The sequence below is a fragment of the Cervus canadensis genome, chromosome 24 (assembly GCF_019320065.1).
Source record: "Cervus canadensis isolate Bull #8, Minnesota chromosome 24, ASM1932006v1, whole genome shotgun sequence".
NCBI lineage: Eukaryota > Metazoa > Chordata > Mammalia > Artiodactyla > Cervidae > Cervus > Cervus canadensis.
The window spans coordinates 7,265,370-7,283,168 of NC_057409.1; the positions used below are offsets into that span (position 1 = coordinate 7,265,370).

The 17,799-nt window shown below is 47.5% G+C and overlaps 1 protein-coding gene, 1 long non-coding RNA gene and 1 other non-coding gene across 3 annotated transcripts in view; 1 reads left to right on the forward strand and 2 right to left on the reverse strand.

Annotated features, from left to right (window-relative positions):
- Positions 1 to 1,278: 1,278 nt before the first annotated feature.
- Positions 1,279 to 12,913, reverse strand: LOC122426716. The gene is made up of 3 exons (XR_006265220.1): positions 12,320 to 12,913; positions 9,930 to 10,074; positions 1,279 to 1,600 (listed from the first exon to the last, which is right to left on the reverse strand). It is a non-coding gene; the product is annotated as an uncharacterized LOC122426716 (long non-coding RNA).
- Positions 3,232 to 3,303, reverse strand: TRNAE-UUC. Its single transcript has one exon. It is a non-coding gene; the product is annotated as a tRNA-Glu (tRNA).
- Positions 9,876 to 17,799, forward strand: part of GRHL3 (grainyhead like transcription factor 3) — a 35,901-nt gene continuing 27,977 nt past the window's right edge. The window contains exon 1 of the mRNA XM_043445839.1: positions 9,876 to 10,105. Coding sequence (XP_043301774.1) covers positions 10,089 to 10,105 — 17 coding nt within the window. The 5' untranslated portion in view covers positions 9,876 to 10,088. The remainder of the gene's footprint in view (positions 10,106 to 17,799) is intronic.

Here is a 17,799-nt window from a genome sequence, read left to right on the forward strand (position 1 = left end):
CTTGGTCACTCAATTCCTTCACTCCTTTAAGCCTGTTTCCATACCTATAAAGCAGAGGTGATGACTGTACCTCGGTCTTTGGGCAGCTGCAAGGATTGAGTGAAACAGGGCAGGTAACGTGCTTAGCCCAGTCTGGTATATAGTTATGTGTTCAAAAATTTTGTGTTCAAAAATTATAAAAATTATAATTTTTAATGATGAAATTAAAAAAAAAATCATTATAATAGTACTTTGGCCACCTGATATGAAGAACCGACTCATTGGAAAAGACCCTGATGGTGGGGAAGATTGAAGGCGGGAGAAGGGGACGGCAGAGGATGAGGTGGTTGGATGGCATCACTGATGCGATGGACATGAGTCTGAGCAAACTCAGGGAGATGCTGCAGTCCATGGGGTCACAAAGAGTCAGACACGACTGAGTGACTGAACTGAATCATGAAGTAAGTCTCCATACTCACTGAATGAACAAACGAATTGACATGTGAACACAACTGCATTCCAGAGCAATTGGGGCGGGGGTGATAGAGCCAAATAAATGAGTCTGGTCGAGGAGGGAAAGCTGGCCACGTTGTCGCAGGACACGTGGCCAGGCCATATGGGCAGCCTGTCTGGAGCACAGGCTTAAAGGTAAGTTGGCGCAAGTGAGGGGTGGTGAGTGGTTGCTGACCTTTCGAGTTAACTGCCTGCCTGAGGGACCTGATCTTGGTGTAAGATATGGTCCACAGGTCCCTCCAGGCCAGTTTCTGAACTATTCCTCTTTCCTTGCCCCACTGCTTCACCATCTTAACCCCAACTGAGACACTTGAGAAAGTCTTCTGGGCAGGCCAGCGGAGGATTCAGAAAAACCCTCCCCTCAAAGAGCAAGGTCAAGCACTTAACCTCTGACCGTGTGGCCTCTGCCTTCCCCAGAAGGTATAGAGCTTGGGAGCAAATCCCCTCCCCTCCTACTACACCCTCCTCCAGTGAGATGAGATCTAAACAAACATCAGAGGCAGCCTTAGAAGGAAAACCCTTAAGGAAAAGGAAAGGACTTTATGGGTTAATTGTGCCTATCTGAACCTCCCTGAGCCTGGAGCAGGCCACACCTGTCCCAACCACCCCATCCTACCCCACCTCCCTCTAACCTAGGATGGCAGCCCTGACCCCAGACACTCACTTCTATTCAGCACTGGGGGTCCAGGATCCTCTCTGTCCAAACCAGGCCTTGGACATTCTCTCAAGGAGACTGTCATCTGAATACCCAAGTCCCCAGGGTGACCCTTCAGATAGATGAAATACAGAAGGAAATGTATTTTCAGCCTTGCTTGTCAGGGTGGTGGTAGGGACTATGGTGCTTCTCATTTACTTTTATTTGAAGCTCTCTTTTATTTGGAAGTGGGCAGTATCTGGTTTAATGGCCTTTTTCTGAAGTGGGCTGGTGATGGCCCACCGTGGTAGAAGGTGGGCTACTAGGGCCCGAGGCCAGGTCCCTGGAGAGAGTGAGCCTCAGGGGCTGAGCCGGCTGGGTTCTGTTCCTTCCAGTGGGTCCTCTCCTTCCCGGACGGCAGCCACATTCTTCCTGGCACTCCTCTCTCTGGCTGACTCCTGTTCTGGCTGGTTCCTGGCAACAGAGAAAGAATCTCCAGATAGCAGTCCGGCAGCTTCTTCCTTCTCAGTTCAGGGATAAGCCTTCTCTGACTTGCTATTCCTTAATAACTATAAAGAGTCTATTTTTTTTTTCTATTAATGGGAGAAATAATGTTGAAAGATATACAAAAAGAATAAACTATAAATCACCCTGATCCTACCACCCCTATACTCTCTAGTGTGTATCTTTCCTATTCTTTCTCCACTCAAGGAAATGGGTTTTAAAAATAGGAAAGGACTCATTTACTAAAGGTAAAGAGTAGCTGAAAGACTTAAAAGTAGGGAATGAGATCCAGGTTCATTCGAAACCGGCTCAGAGACCCCCCTGGAAATGACCTTGGGTGGAGAAAACACCGGGAGATGGTGAAGGACAGGGAAGCCCGGTGTGCTGCAGCCCTTGAGATCACAAAGAGCTGGACACGACCAAGTGACTGAACCACCACCAGACATTTTACTTCTAGGCCTCACTTCCCTTGTTTGTAAAATAAAGATAATAGTCCTTACTTCACTTGGTGGTTGTGAGGATTAAATGAGACTAAATAACTGAGCTCAGAGCCTCGGACACAGTAAAGGCTCAAAAATGCTAACAATTGTGCTGCAAGCACAGGAAGTAATTTCCACGGTGTTAAGGGGCCTTCTGTAGCATCCTTTTGAACTGTGACTCAATATCCATCTATATTCAAGGATCTTAATTTACTTTACCGAGTCTCTCTGCTGAAGGGTATTTATATTAATTCTAATTTTTCAGAATTATAAACAATGCTCTGATGCGTATCCTTGCAGATAACTCTCCGCACACAGATTATTTGCTTAGGATAAATTCCTATGAGCGAAAATGTAAGATCAAAGGATGAGTTGAAATCTAACTCCAGTCTGGACTGATTCACACTCCCTCCAGCAAGGAGAGAGCTTGCTTTCTCTCACCCTTGCCAACACCATTTTCTTTCATCTTTATCAACTTGATAAGTGGGGGGGGGGGGGCGGGACCTGCTTCTCTGTTTCCAGATTTTTTTTTTTTTCTTTTAAGGGAGCTCTCAGGATGACTTTAGACCCCATGATTCCTCATGCCCTTCCATTCCTCTCAGAAGGAATGTAGGTGGTGTAATTGGCCGAACTGTGATAAAAATCTAAAGTACAGAGTGTAAAAGGGCCTGGAGGCTGCCCACTCCTTGTCCTGATTTTTCATGAGTACAACTTCCATGCCTTCTAGTTAGGGCTATATTCTCTGTCGGGTGTGTGGTCTGTCCCTCCACTTAAGTCCAGTGATGGAGTAGAGAAGAATATCAGGATGACATAGGTCTTTAGGTGCACACCTAGGACAGTATCACGGTACCCACAGGATCCATAATGGTATCTATGGTGATGCTTTGTCCCAAATCTGAAGTTCCAATCCAAACTCCTTTGCTTAAGTAGGGGTGTTTTCTTTAAGCTTCAGTTTGTGTCATGTGGGGCCAGTGATAATATTCTGGCCCTACCTCTCTGTGCCTTTATCAGAGAAGATAAACCATAGGAAAACACTATGTAAACTGAAAAGAGCTTTACACATAGAAGAGGCTTTTTTTTTTTTTTTCTCCTGACTGCACCGAGCAGTTTGCTGGATCTTATTTCCCAGACCAGGGATTGAACCCTGGCCTCAGCAATGAAAATGCTGAATCCTAACCACTGGACCACCAGGGAATTCCCTGAAGGAACTGTTTTTAAGGAAGGTTGAGTGCTGAGTGCCATAAACTGTGTAGTCAGGCTGGTAATAGGTGTTGGCTGGGGATCCCTTTCTAAGCTGGGTGCTCAGCTTCCTACTCGTGGCCATTAGCTCTACATGGAGATCTTATTTACGCTGCAGATCAATCCCACTGAGGAATGATGGGGACCCTGAAATTTACACTGAGTCACTGGCCCAAAGGTATATGCTAATAACAGGAAGGGCAGGGATTCAAACTTTGGAGGTCTTTCCTTGGGGGTGGGGACAGAAGGCAACAGCTGATATGCCAGAATGTCAATGACCTCGTGTAAATTATACACATTTGTTCATTTTTCATTTATTCAACAAATATTTCTTGAACACTTGTTGAGATCTGGGACAAAGTGCCAAGTGAGGTTTTTCCTTGTATAGTTTCTGCAGTCCAAACACTAACAAATCCTTCCTTATCTTGTAAGTGCTATCAACCAACCTATCTACTTTCCTTCCTTCCTTCCCTCTTTCCTTCTACCCATCCATCCATCCATGACTTTGTTCCAAATGGGAATGTAGGAGGTTGAAAGGACTGTTCCCATGGCTTTGGGGTCATGTAGAGATTGATTTGATCCTACTTGGTTACTAGGTAGATAGCCAAGTGATCTTTGATGAGTTACCTCACTTTTCTAAGGCCGCTCCTCCTCTGTAAGATGGGGAAAATTATGACAACTATGCCACAGGACTCAAGACAATTACTTGATATGTACCTAACACACCTAGAACTGTGCCTGGCACATACTAAGGACACCGTGTTATCTCCCTTAAGTCTCGTAGTGATCATTTCACTGAGGAGGAAATTTGAGTAATGAGGAGGTGAAGTTGCTTGTCCAAGGTCTCAGGCAGCTGACTCTGGAATTACTCCTTTAGTAACTTGCTCAATACTCTGGAAGTTGTCTGTCTGGAATGAATAACGTGATACCGTTTTGCAGAGAGGAATGAACAAAGCATTTAAAGAAAGCATCACAGAGTAAGTGCTCAATAAATGATAATAATTCTAATTAAGATCTGATCTGATTCCTGAATTCACTGCCTAGAGCTTTCAGGTTGGACAGCCCTATTCTCCATTCATGCATCTTATAGGGAAGCTCTGAGCAAGGACTCTGAGCTTTTATTATCTTTATCTCCACTTTTACTCCAGGAAGAATGGGACATGATGACCATTTAGTCAAAAGGCATTTATTTTGATTTATTATAGCAGAAAGTGAAGAAGAACTAAAGAGCCTCTTGATGAAAGTGAAAGAAGAGAGTGAAAAAGTTGGCTCAAAGCTCAACATTCAGAAAACTAAGATCATGGCATCTGGTCCCATCATTTCATGGCAAACAGATGGGAAAACAGTGGAAACAGTGGCTGACTTAATTTCTGGGGGCTCCAAAATCACTGCAGATGGTGATTGCAGCCACGAAATTAAAAGACATAACTTTTTGGAAGGAAAGTTATGACCAACCAAGACAGCATATTAAAAAGCAGAGACATTACTTTGTCAACAAAGGTCCATCTAGTCAAGGCTATGGTTTTTCCAGTGGTCATGAATGGATGTGAGAGTTGGGCCATAAAGAAAGCTGAGTGCCGAAGAATTGATGCTTTTGAACTGTGGTGTTGGAGAAGACTCTTGAGAATCCCTTGGACTGCAAGGAGATCCAACCAATCGATCCTAAAGGAGATCAGTCCTGGGTGTTCATTGGAAGGACTGATGCTGAAGCTGAAACTCCAACACTTCGGCCACCTGATGTGAAGAGCTGACTCATCTGAAAAGACCCTGATGCTGTGAAAGATTGAGGGCAGGAGGAGAAGGGGACGACAGAGGGTGAGATGGTTGGATGGCATCACCGACTCAATGGACATGAGTTTGGGTAAACTCCGGGAGTTGGTGATGGACAGGGAGGCCTGGCATCCATGGGGTCGCAAAGAGTCAGACATGACTGAACTGAACTGAATGACATTTAAATTGGGATTCTGTTTATAATTCCTAATCACAAAAGCACAATCAATGGAGAAAATTTGGTGGGGGGGGGGAGAAGGATAGGGAAACAATTAAAATTCCATCATCTTGGGGAATTCTCCGGTGGTTCAGTGGTTAGGACTCTGCACTTTCACTGCTGTGGGCCTGGGTTCAATTCCTCATCGTGGAACTAAGATCCCTGGTTGGGGATGTAAGATAACACAAGCCGCCATAAGGCCAAACAAACTAAATAAATAAATAGAATTCTGTCATTTTGGCACCCACAGAGGACTACTGTTGACATTTGGGTATTTGTCCTTTCCATGTTTTTATATAGGTCAACAAATTGCCATTAAGTGTGGAACAACCATAGTTTTAACGTGTTAGAAAAGGAAGGGCTGTCAGCAGGGCATTCACGCCGAACACTGCAAGGCCCCTACTGTAAACAGCGCTGGGACTGTGCAGGGCGTAAGCTGCAGAGACATGCAAGCAGCTCCGGCTCTCAGCAGTCGCCTAACTCAGTGGTCCTGACCTTTCAGTTCAGTTCAGTCGCTCAGTCGTGTCCGACTCTGCGACTCCACGGACGCAGCATGCCAGGCCTCCCTGTCCATCACCAACTCCCGGAGTTTACTCAGACTCATCTCCATTGAGTCGGTGATGCCATTCAACCATCTCATCCTCTGTTGTCCCCCTCTCCTCCTGCCTTCAATCCTCCCAGCATCGGGGTCTTTTCAAATGAGTCAGTTCTTCCCATCAGGTGGCCAAAGTATTGGCGTCTCAGCTTCAGCATCAGTCCTTCCAATGAATATTCTGGACTGATTTCCTTTAGGATGGACGGGTTGGATCTCCTTGCAGTCCAAGGGACTCTCAAGTAAGTGTCTTTTCCAACACCACAGTTCAAAAGCATCAATTCTTCGGCACTCAGCTTTCTTTATGGCCCAACTCTCACATCCATACATGACTGTGGGAAAAATGATAGCTTTGACTAGATGGACCTTTTTTGGCAAGGTAATGTCTCTGCTTTTTAATATGCTGTCTAGGTTGGTCATAACTTCTCTCCCAAGGAGCAAGCATCTTCTAATTTCATGGCTGCAGTCACCAACTGCCATGATTTTGGAGCAAAAACTTTCCTAACAATTACTTAGTGCTATGTGCCAGACTCAAATTCATGTCCACTGAGTCGGTGAAGCCATTTAACCATCTCGTCTTCTGCCATCCCCTTTCCTTTTTGCCATCAATCTCTCCCAGCCTTCATGGACAGGAATTTGAGCAAATTATTGGGAGACAGTGGAGGACAGAGGAGCCTGGAGTGCTGCAGTCCTCGGAGTGACCAAGAGTTGGACAAGACTTATCGACTAAACAACAACAATGTGCCAGGCAGGCTTCCCTGGGGGCTCCCTGGTAAAGAACCTGCCTGCCAATGCAGGAGACACAGGGTTGATCCCTGGGTCAGAAGATTCCCTGGAGGAGGAAATGGCAACCCACTCCAATATTCTTGTCTGGGAAATCCCATGCACAGAGGAGCCTGGACTACATGGACTGTAGTCCATGGGGTTGCAAAGAGTTGGACTCTACTGAGTGACTAAACAACAACAATGCACTTCATATACATTATCCTATTTAATTCTCATAATAACCTCACGAAGGGGATACTATTTTTATAACCATTTATAGGTGAGGAAACAAGCTCAGAACGCTTAAGTCATTTGCCCAAAATCACACAGCTAGTAAATGGTGGGGCTGGGATCTGAACCCAGGTCCTCCAGTCTCAGAGTAATACTGACAGATAGCACAGATAACTTTTAGCACTATGCTTGCAATACACAAACAGGAAATAAATTGCAGTCATCATTACTTACTGTTATTATTGTGAATACAATCATTATGTCACATATGATTGGTGAGTCTCTGTTTTCAATCTCCTCTGCCAAGAAACCAAGAACTGGGCCAATCCAAGAAGGGGAAGAGATGCCAGCCCAGCTGAGCCCTGGGCCGTGCCCATGCCACACAGGAGTAGGAAAGGGGTAGGAGTGGGGGCAAAGCTTGGGTAGCGTCTCTAAAAAACCTGGCATCTCTGAATCCTTCAGTGAAGGCCTAGAACAGCCCATGCCCCATACTGGGAGGCTTAGCTTCTGCTGGAGGGTCCTAGAGACCTTATAAACTGGCTCATCGTACCCTGCCGACCTCCCCTGGACCACAAGTCCCTCCATCTCATCCAGCGTGCCTTCTGGAGCATTCCGTGTGTGGAGACGTTAAAAACCCTCTGCCCCACGACCTGCTGATCTCCGTAGATGGGTGAGGGAGATTAAAGAGGCACGATCCAGAGGTGTAGAGAGAGAAGACCCATTTAAAAAGCCCAGCGAGCACAGACACGCTGCCTGGGTTCCCAGTCTCCACCTGAGCCCAGCCAGCGTGAGTCACCCCCATGGCCCTTTACCTGTGAGTTGCAACACAGCTGAAAGAAACTTCACAGCCTTCCAGGAGGCGGGCAGACAGGGACACAGACAAGTGTGCCATCCTTCGGGCGGTACTAAGCTTTGCAGTTACAACTGGCACCAAATGGCCCTCCTGCCACCAATAACCCCTGCCAAGGGCTTGGGCATCCAGGCTCTGCTCTCTGATCAGATCCCAACTCTAGCGCTACCACTCCTAGGCCATGCAGCTTGAGGAACTTATTTAATCACTTCATACCTCCTTCTCCTCATCTCTAAAACAGGGATAATACAAGGGCCTATGGCATACAGTGGTTTTAAGGATGAGACAAGGTATGCAAAGGCTTAGCACAACACTTGACGTGTGAGGTATGCCGGGCACCTACCGTGTGCCAGACACAGTGGAAGGCGCTGGAGATTCAACATGACCCAGACAAGGTCTCTCCTCCTACAGAGTTACATTCTAGAAGAAGGGCCAAAAGACAATAAACAATTTAGAGAGATGTCCAAAAGTCACAAGGGGTTCAGAGAGCCAGAATTAAGTGATGTGATACAGTGACTGAATGTCTACTTTAACAAGGGTGGCGGGAGAGGCCTGCTCTGAGGAGGTAGCTTCACTAGCAATTATCATTATTTACTGTTATTTGTCAGGACCCCCTCCATTATCCCCAACATAGCTTCCAGCGAGGAACCAACCTCTGACAATTCTCAAACCCAGTATCCTCTCTCCACAGGCCTGACCACACCTCAAGAGGGCTCCTCTGGATTCTGGCCTTACCTTGAAAACCTCCATCAGACTGGCAGGAGTAGCTGAAACCCCGCCTTTCCCTGAGAGAGAAAGGAGTGGGCCAAGCTGAGGCTCTCAGGAAGACAGAGCAAAGGAATGATGTGTCAAAAGGTGTTGGGGCGGGGGGGGGGGGGGAGAGGGGGCAGGTGGGAGGCCGGGGGTGGGGAGGAGAAAAGAAAGAAAGAGAGAGGAAAACAAAAGATACCAAGACTGGCTTAGACTTCAGTTCAGATTCGTGGTGGAAGCTCTATAAAAAGTTCTAGCATTGTCATGTTTGTTTGTGGATCTTCTGGGTTTACCAACCTTGTTCTTTATGGAAGACAGCTCATGGCAATCATTCCACAATTACTTCGTCTAACAGGCAACAGATTTCTCCTGCGTTTCCAGTGCAGAATGAAGCACTTACCGGAGATTGGGAAATGACTGGCTAGCTAAAGGTTTCGAAGGTGACCGACTTCAACTTTTCCATCCCTTGTGTGCTGGCCAGAGGTATGTGGTTTGCTGACATCTCATTCAGATCTGTATTACACCAAATAAAAGGCTGCCTGCATCCTATACCCCCACTCCCAGCCACCAACACACACACACAAGATCATAAACTCTAAGAGCAGTGACCCTGTCTTTTTGGCCTGTCTCCCCGGAACCCAAAGGAGGGCCTGGCACACATTAGGTGTTCCATACATGTCTGCTGAATTGAGGCCAGTGACTTCAGCTCAAAGGGACAGCCACATGTGGAGTGAGATGACTGAAGATTCAGATCTGGGCTCTGACACTCACTAGCTCATGCCCCTGGGCAAGTCACGTTTACCCTCGGGCTTCCATTTCCTCACCTGTGAAGTGTGTGTGTGTTGGGAGAGGAAGAGAGCGTGCTAATAGCTACCACAGTGGGTTGCTGAATAACTGTAAAAGACTATTCAGAAATAAGCTTTCTCTTAAAGGGAGAGCTTTAGGAAAAAAGAAAGGGGACTTGCACAGAAGCCCACAGGGAAAGATCTGCTCTTGCCTTTGGGAATTCCCTGGTGGCTGTGAAGTAGAGATGCTGGTTAGGGGAGGAGGCCAAGGGAATTTGGCAGGGTGGTGGTGGGGAGGGGCGGGGGGAAGGCTGTTCCAATGTTCCAAGTATCCAGGATACTAGAAACAGGAATCAAGATTTTCTGCAGCCAAGTATCTGTTTGTCCCTGTATTTTTCCTCTGGCTATCTTCTCTCCAGCATTTTTTTTTTCTCCTCCCTCATCTCCACCCCCACCTCCTCACCAAGGAAGGAATTGGCCAGTTCCACCCAGCCAGCACCCCCATGGCTCCGCCCCCAACTCGGCAGGCCAAGAGTTAACAGCTGCACCTGTTGAGGTATACCTGCTGTCGCCGGCACCTGTACCTGTAGCCAATCAGCGCCAGCGCTGCCGGGAACCTACCTGTCAGCAGAATCCCCACACTGAAACCTCAACATAAATCAAACAGTTCCCTGGGCAGGGAATGTCTGTGTCAGGCGAGAATTAGAGACGAGCGGTCAGCAGAGCCTCGGTGCCGGGTGCCGATCCATCGTTCCAGCCTGGGAGCCTGGGAGCAGGAAGATGTCGAATGAACTTGAGTGAGTAAACAACCGTGGATGCCTGGCGTTCTCCGAGCGGGGAGACTGTATGGGGTTTCTAGAAGGGGAAAGGGCAGGGAGACCGGCGCCAAGATTCACAGAGCAATTTGTAAGGGTAAATGAATGGGCTGACGATCTCACCGTAGCGTGTTGAGGCAGGCCCCGTCTCAAGCGAGAGCTGAGTGTTTCCCTGGGAAAATCTTTTTTTTTTCTCTCTCTCTCCTCTCTCTCTGCTGAGCAGTTTCGAGACAGGTAGGGAAACACAGGACTGAAACTGTGAAGGCTTTCGGCACCACTTTCTGATACATCGAAGGAGCCTTGGAAGTTAGAGACAGCGGCCAATCCCATCTAGGCTTTCCATTTTCTTGCCCTAAAGAAGTTTTTTGAGGTGGTTCTAAGAACTGTCTTGGGCAGAGAGTTGGGTTTCTCTAAAGGGACTTGCTTGTTGGAACAGTCCCAAGTGGGAAAGTTAAGTGTGCTAGTTAAACATACGCACTCTTTAGTCAGTTTGTCCTATGTTCAAATCCAGGCTCAGCTCCTCGTGCGCTGTGTGATCTTGATTTGGATAAGTCATTGAATTGATCTGAGCTTCATTTTCCTCATCTAGAAAATGGGTACAAGAATGTTCTGGAGGATTATTGAGAGTTAAGTGTGATAAACTGTAAAATGCTTAGCACAGAGCCAAGGTCTGAAGACGCATTCAATAAAACGTGGTTGACTTTATTCAGAGGCTGTTCTAAGGCTGAGGAGGCTGAGCTGTGGTTTTCAGTGAGGTCATCTCTATTGCCTGACAGGACGCAGGTAACTTCTTGCCCACAGCTGGGATTTAGAATCCCTGCTGGCTGATACTTTTACCATGGACTCCCAGCTCGGGGTCCAGACCTCAGAGAAGGTGGGATGAGGCTGGGATTCTGGGCTGCTGTAACCTGAGTTTAGGAAGCTGGCAGAAACCAGGCTCCTAAAACAGACTATCCTTTTCCTTCCACCCTCAGAGGTAAGAGGGCAGAGTCAAGGATTGAACAATCTTTTTTTTCCCTAGCTACTCCTTAATAGATTATTTTAAGAACTTGAAGACCTAACAGCAGAGCATGTGGTGGGACCTGACTGCAGACAAGATTCCATGATACCAGTCAGCTCTTGGATTCTCCTGGGTTAGCTATCTATGTCCATGGTAGAATCACTGGCCATCAGATTTCTCTAGAATAGGCTTCTTGGGGTTGATAATGTGTTAACAACTGGAATAAGAGCAGGTCAATGAAGCCAACACCGAGGTTCAAGTTCCAGCTCTGCCACTAATTAGCTGTGTGACTTTGGCCAAGCCACTTCACCTGAGGGTCAGTTTCCTCACCTGTAAATTGTGGTCATATTGGTACTCACTTAATGGAGCTGTTGGGGTATCCAATAACTTTAGAAAAGCAATTGGTTTAAATCCTGGTTAAGGAGCAATCTGAAATACCTTTGTTACTTCATTCAAAAATAACCAATCAATGAGCATTTCTTGCTTTCTGTTATTCTTTACTTCTAATATTTTTAATAATTCTAATATAATATTTCTAATATTTATTCTTTCAATATTCTATTATTTCTTGCTTTCTATTATTCTATACTTTGAAAACAAAAAACATTTGATGTGTCCCATCCCACTTAGCTCTGCTGGTTAGCACAGCAGAGACTGCAGACAGAAATATATTCATTGGTGTCCCTTAGGGGCTAAGTGTCTTGAAGCTGGGCTACTTGAACAAAAAGGTTTTCTGCATTTCTCCTCCTTAATGATTTGAGTCTGAAGTCAGAGTTGGGTTGGGGTGGGGTGAGGGGAACCTGTGCCTGCTGAGTAATTGCAGGCAGAGTCTGAAGTCATCACTAAAGATTACAATGACAGTCTCAGTGCCTGGGGGCTCAAGTGCCTTTGCTGATAAAGGGGGGTTGGGAGCGGAATCCACTGCTTGGCTTGCAAGTTTTGAGCTGCTTGTGCCGGGGACACTTGTCTTGCTGCTGCCGTGCCCCCAGAAGTGCAATTAAAGAGAGCTGGTCCTCGCATCCATCTTGATCCCGAAGGAATGACCACCTCTTGCCAGGCCCTGGTGTAGTGGGAAAAGCCCGACTTGCACAAGAGTCTAAATTCTGCCACTTAGCAACTTCAGGATCCTAGTGAATTTGCTTCTCTTCCCTGACCCTCAGTTTCCTCGTCTCACCAGTAAGGATACAGACACCTACCTGGTCAGGAAAACAGTGGGCACCCGTAGGTGGGCCACCCGATCCGGTGGAGGAGCTCCGTAAATGTGAGAGGCAATTACTAGGCCACATCGAAAGCCGGCTCTTGGCGGGCATGGAGGCCAAGCGGTGGAGTTAAAAGCCAGCTCAAGGCAGCTGGCAGGTGGGGCGCACGGGACTTTTCATGTGGTTGGAGCTGGGCGCATCTGCCAGCCTCCAGCCCTCCACAAACCACTGGTGCCTCCAGCCCGTGGGTTCCTACCCAGCGCCTCGGGGCCTGGAGACGGTCGCAAGGGATCCTGGGGCGGCGCCGGAAGTCGCTGCCAGACGCCCTCGTCTCGCGGGAAACAGCTCCACGAGAGAGCTATACGGGTCGCAGTCAGGCTGCCTTGTTCGGAGAAGCACCTTTGTTGGGCGCGAGGGTGTATTGGACACCTGGTTGGCCAGTGTTGTCTCGTCCCGTCCCCGTCCGTTGAGGAAATGAAGGGTGTGGAGATTAAGTATTCAGCACGCAGTAGGTCTGTGGAATGAAGGAAAGAGAGGGAAGTGAGGGAGGCACACCAGGATTCCCCTCAAGCCGCAGTCTGCCCCCCCCCCCCCCCCCGCCGTCTGAAACCGTCTTCGTCCCCGAAGCTGTCTAAATCTGAAACCATCTTCCTCCCCGAAGCTTGGAGAGCCTCAAGGGAGGGTGGGAGGGGGACTCGACCCATCCCATCCCGGTCTGTGACCTCAGGCCTCCCCGCCACTCCACCCAAGCTCCGAGAGAGCGCGCTTGGGCTCCAGACTGCCTGCAGCGCTGAAAGAGTTAACCAGGAACGCCTCCCGCTGTGGTTTTGTGGTCGAAACCATGATTGCCAGGAGCAAATTTTTGTCGTGTTATTAAAAGTCAGGGCTACGCTGCTGGTGAATGAAAAGTTAAAAACCCTCGTTAAGACCGGGCTGTAAAACAGGCAGACTGGGCCGAGAGGCCCCTGCGACGACCCTAAGGGCGGCGGCGCCTGCCATTTGGTCTGCTGCCTTCTCCTAGTAGGAGCCCCCGGTCGGTGCCTGGAGCCCAGAGGGTCTTCAGCGGTCCACACGGAGGACGACGGGAAGGAAAGAGTCTCAGGGCTGAAAACGCAAAGAGCTATCCGAAGCACCCTTCGGTTAAAACAAAAGTAACAGTCAAGTTTTTATTTGAGCTCTGACTTCACAGTGGGCACAGGGTCTGGTATTTGATAAAATCATCATCTCCTGTAACCCTCCCAGCACTTCAGTGAAGGATGGGAGTATAAATAGTTTTGCAAGTGAGGGGATTTCAGCTTGTCCCAGGCTCCCCAGGATCTCGCTGAAGAGCTGGGATCTTATAAGGGGCCAAAAGGATGCTCTGCACCAATGTGTCACCCTGCTTCCCACCAGCACGGATGTTGAAAACTGATGAGATACTGTCGACTGTTGACTGTGCTTATCTCTGAGCAGAGGAATGCAGGTGAATTCTAGTCTCTGCTTCCAATTTTTCTGTATATTCCATTTTTATATATTGTGTTTTACAAAGTGACCCTGTGTCACTTTTGAAATGAGGAGAGGGAGGAGTCATAATTTTTTAAAAGAATTACTGGTTCACCTTAAAAATAAAAAAAAACGGTATTCTCCAAGTGTGGTCCTTGGACCAGCGTCATCATCATCATCACCTGGGAACTCCATAGAAATGCAGATTCTCAGCCCCACCCTAGAGCTACTGAATCAAAAACTCTGGGGGTGGGGTTCGGCAATATGTGTTTTAACAGGCCCTCCAGGTGATTCTGATGCATGATCAAGTTTAAGAACCATTGGCCTAGAAGACCTGGCAGAGGATGGGAAAGCAGGAGCTTCCCAATTCCACGCTGACCTGCAGTGTAGTTGCTGAGTCAGCAGGCTGAGAGCTTTGCTCTGGAGTCATACCTGTGTTTGAGCCCAGCTCTGCCAGGTAGGAGCCACTGGTGGCTCAGACAGTAAAGAATCTGTCTACAATGCGGGAGACCTGGGTTTGATCCCTGTGTTGTGGAAGATCCCCTGAAGAAGAAAATGGCAACCACCTCCAGTATTCTTGCCTGGAGAATCCCATGGATGGAGGAGCCTAGCAGGCTACAGTCCATGGGGTCGCCAAGAGTTGGACACGACTGAGTGACTTCACTTTCCTTTCACTTTTCCTGCCAGGTACAGAGTGGGTAACTTTTGGATGGGCTCTTTAACCTCTGTCAGTGTTTCTGCATAGGTAACGTCATGCACCTCATGCACCTCACAGGGCATGGATGAGAATGAAGAAGCACAAGGCCTGACTTATAAAATAACTTAGTTGCTTTCCTTCCCTTGTCAGAAACTCAAGTTTTTGCATTTGTGGTGGTGGTGGTTTAGTTGCTAAATTGTGTCCAATTCTTGGTACCCCGTGGACTATAGCCTGCCAGGCTCCTCTGTCCATGGATTCTCCAGGCAAGAATACTGGCATGGGTTGCCATTTTCTTCTCCAGGGGATCGTCCCTACCCAGGAATCAAACCTGGGTCTCCTGCATTGCAGGCAGATTCTTTACCAATTGAGCTACAAGGGAAACTTTGTTCCATTAATAAAATGGAACAAATAATCCTGGCTGGCTACCCACCCCCCCACCCCACACCTCCAACCCCATTCCTTTTGCTTCTTTAAAAAGGTCAGAGCAACTGATCTAGTGAAAGTCTTGAAGGGAAAGGCTCTCACCAATATTTGATGTTATTTCACTGGGTCTTCCTAGGAGGTTTGCAAGAATGGGGAACTGTTGAGGGCTGGAGCAGCATGGTATTTACCTTTGTGTCCCAGTACCAGGCCTGTTCAACACAGTGAATGAATGAATGAAGGGATGTGGCGCCTTGGGTCTCTAGATGGAGTGCACTTCGTTCACATCTCAACTGAATAACAGAAAAGAATTAGGAAAATTGGACAGGAAACCAAGAGGAGAATATAGCATGAAAAAAAAAAAATTCCCATCCCCATTTTCAAAGGGGAGAAAGTGAGTTTCTGGTATAATTAGAAAATGGCACATAATTAATTTACATGCAGCTAAAAGTGTTGGCTGGAGCCTGATGGCTCTCAGTTAACTTGCCTACCTGGATCCAGATGATGAAGCTGGTGATGCTTTCAGCCCTTTATCTGAGAATCTCTGGTCTCCTTCTGTCAATAGTAGAAGGAGAAAGTGAGGCTGTGAGTTGTTGTGCAGTTTTCTGGGGGCTACCCCACAGGGTGAGTATTAGTAAGAATAATTCATGTTATTATGTGCTGGCACTATGCTGATTACTTTGCCTTCATTATCGCTTTGCATTTTCCAACAGTAATAGCTCACAAAGGTGTGAAGAGTAAACCAATAAATGACTTGAAATTGTTGGGCCAGCATCTGGCCCTTGATAAGCCCTCAATGAATAATAGCTGTCACAGTAACTGATGTTATTGCTCTCATCTTCTCCCATTTTTTACTGGTAAGAAAGTTGAGGCGTGGAGAGGTCAAGTGTAAAGTCACATAGTCATAGCCGAGCTGAAACTGGGACCAGCTCTGCCTAGCTCTGAGGCCCACTCACTCTATAACTACAAAGGTAAATACCATGTTGTCCCTGCCCTCAGAAGTTCCCAATTCTTGCTAACCTCCTCATTCAAACTGGGGTCATTGTAGAGCCGTTCCCTAAGCGCTGCCATTTCCCCATTGAGGCCCCCAAGTGAGCCCCCAGCAGGTGACAGGGCACATTTCACAACCTGTGCATCCAGAAACCAGATGGGCCACTTGCAAGCACAACAACCCTGGAGCGGTCTGTCATGCCCAGGGAACACCTTCCATGGGGATGACTGAAAAATGATTCCTCCGTGAGCAGTTGTGGCAGGGCCTCCCCATGGGTAATTAGTGAGTGTGATTGATCACTGCTGATGAGCTGTGTGGCTTACAACAGGGTTTGACAAGTCATTGGGTGTATCTGGGTGTCAACACCCAGCTCAGGCAGCCCCTGGAACACTTCCTCCTCAGGCTGGAGGGAAGTGGGGCCCAGATGCCTGGATCAGTCCTGTTTCAGGGACCTCCTTTAGTGGGGCTTGAGGCTGCCCCCTTGGTGGTGAGTTTTCTTCCCCCTTCTGTAAAATTAAGTCAGAGGCCTTACTTTTCCATCTCTGAATCATAGAAATGCCTTTGAGATAAGGTAGTGACTGAGCTGAGTACTGGACAGGAAGCTAAGAGACTTGAATCCCAGCCCTACTCTGTGCTGTGTGTCCTTAGGCAAGTCACAGTTGCTGCCAAAGATTAGATTTCTAGGGACTTCCTTGGCAGTCCAGTGGTTAAGAGTCTGTGCTTTCGCTGCTCAGCACCTAGGTTCCATCCTTGGTCGGGGAACTAAGATCCCACAAGCTGGGTGGTGTGGCCAAAGCAGACAACAACAACAGAAACTAAAAAAGAGAGGCTAGATTTCTAAAGTCTCTTTGCACACTAACTGGAACACCAAAAAATATCCCTCAACTAGTAGCTTTACATTTGCTTAGTCCCATTAGGATTCTTAAGTTGGCTTGGCCAGAAAGCTGTGGGTATTCAGAATCTGAAAGGACTTGGGATGAAACTATACTTCACCACTGTAGGCACTTAACCCCTCTAGGTGTCTGAGGAGACAGCCTTGTCAAGGTTCTTGATGCTAGAAGACAGAGCCCTCTGTTCTAGGCCTGGCGCCATGAGATACCAGCTAAGTAGACTTAGGCAAGCCGGTGGCCTTCTCTGTGGCTCATTTTTCCTGTTCAAATGGGGATAGTCATACTCTCCCTCCCTACCTTATGGGAGCATTGCAGGATCAGAGATGATGACAAATGTATGAGAAGCATATTGAAAAATATAACACACTATGCAAATATGAGGGATTGTCAAATCTCACACTTGAGTTTCCTCCTCAGTGGACTGGCCTTCCTTGAAACAAGGCGACATATGCAAAAGCCCTGGCTCACACCTGGCACACAGTAGGCGGACAATCTCTGGGAGCTGTCCCAGGCTTATGCCTTTGATCCTGCCTTTGATCTGGAAGGTCAAAAATCCTCTCACACCCATCTCCACATTTCTTCTTCCCCTCCACTCCTCTTTTCAACCAGCATCTAGTTATTCCCCAAAGTTGAAGCAGGTCAGAAGTCCTCTGGCTTCTTTCCCTTCATAGCTTTCTTCACCTGATAGTAGCTGTCCATTTGTTTTTGTGGTCATGTTTGTCTTGCCTGCCACTAAACTGCAACCTCTGTGACAATAGAGATCTTATTGTCTCGCCCGCCCAGGACAAAGTCTGGCACGTAGTACAATAAATATTGACAAATATTTATTAAAATGAGGCATAGATGGTTAGGTGGATGGATGCCACCCAGCTTTATTGTTTTTTCCCTCTCTTTTGCATCTCTTCTTAGAAACTAGTGGTTGGTGGAAAAGCAACTAGTCATGGAATTAGATTCCAGGAGGCTGGATTTGTAACTCACTGGGCCAGTCCCCCTGGAA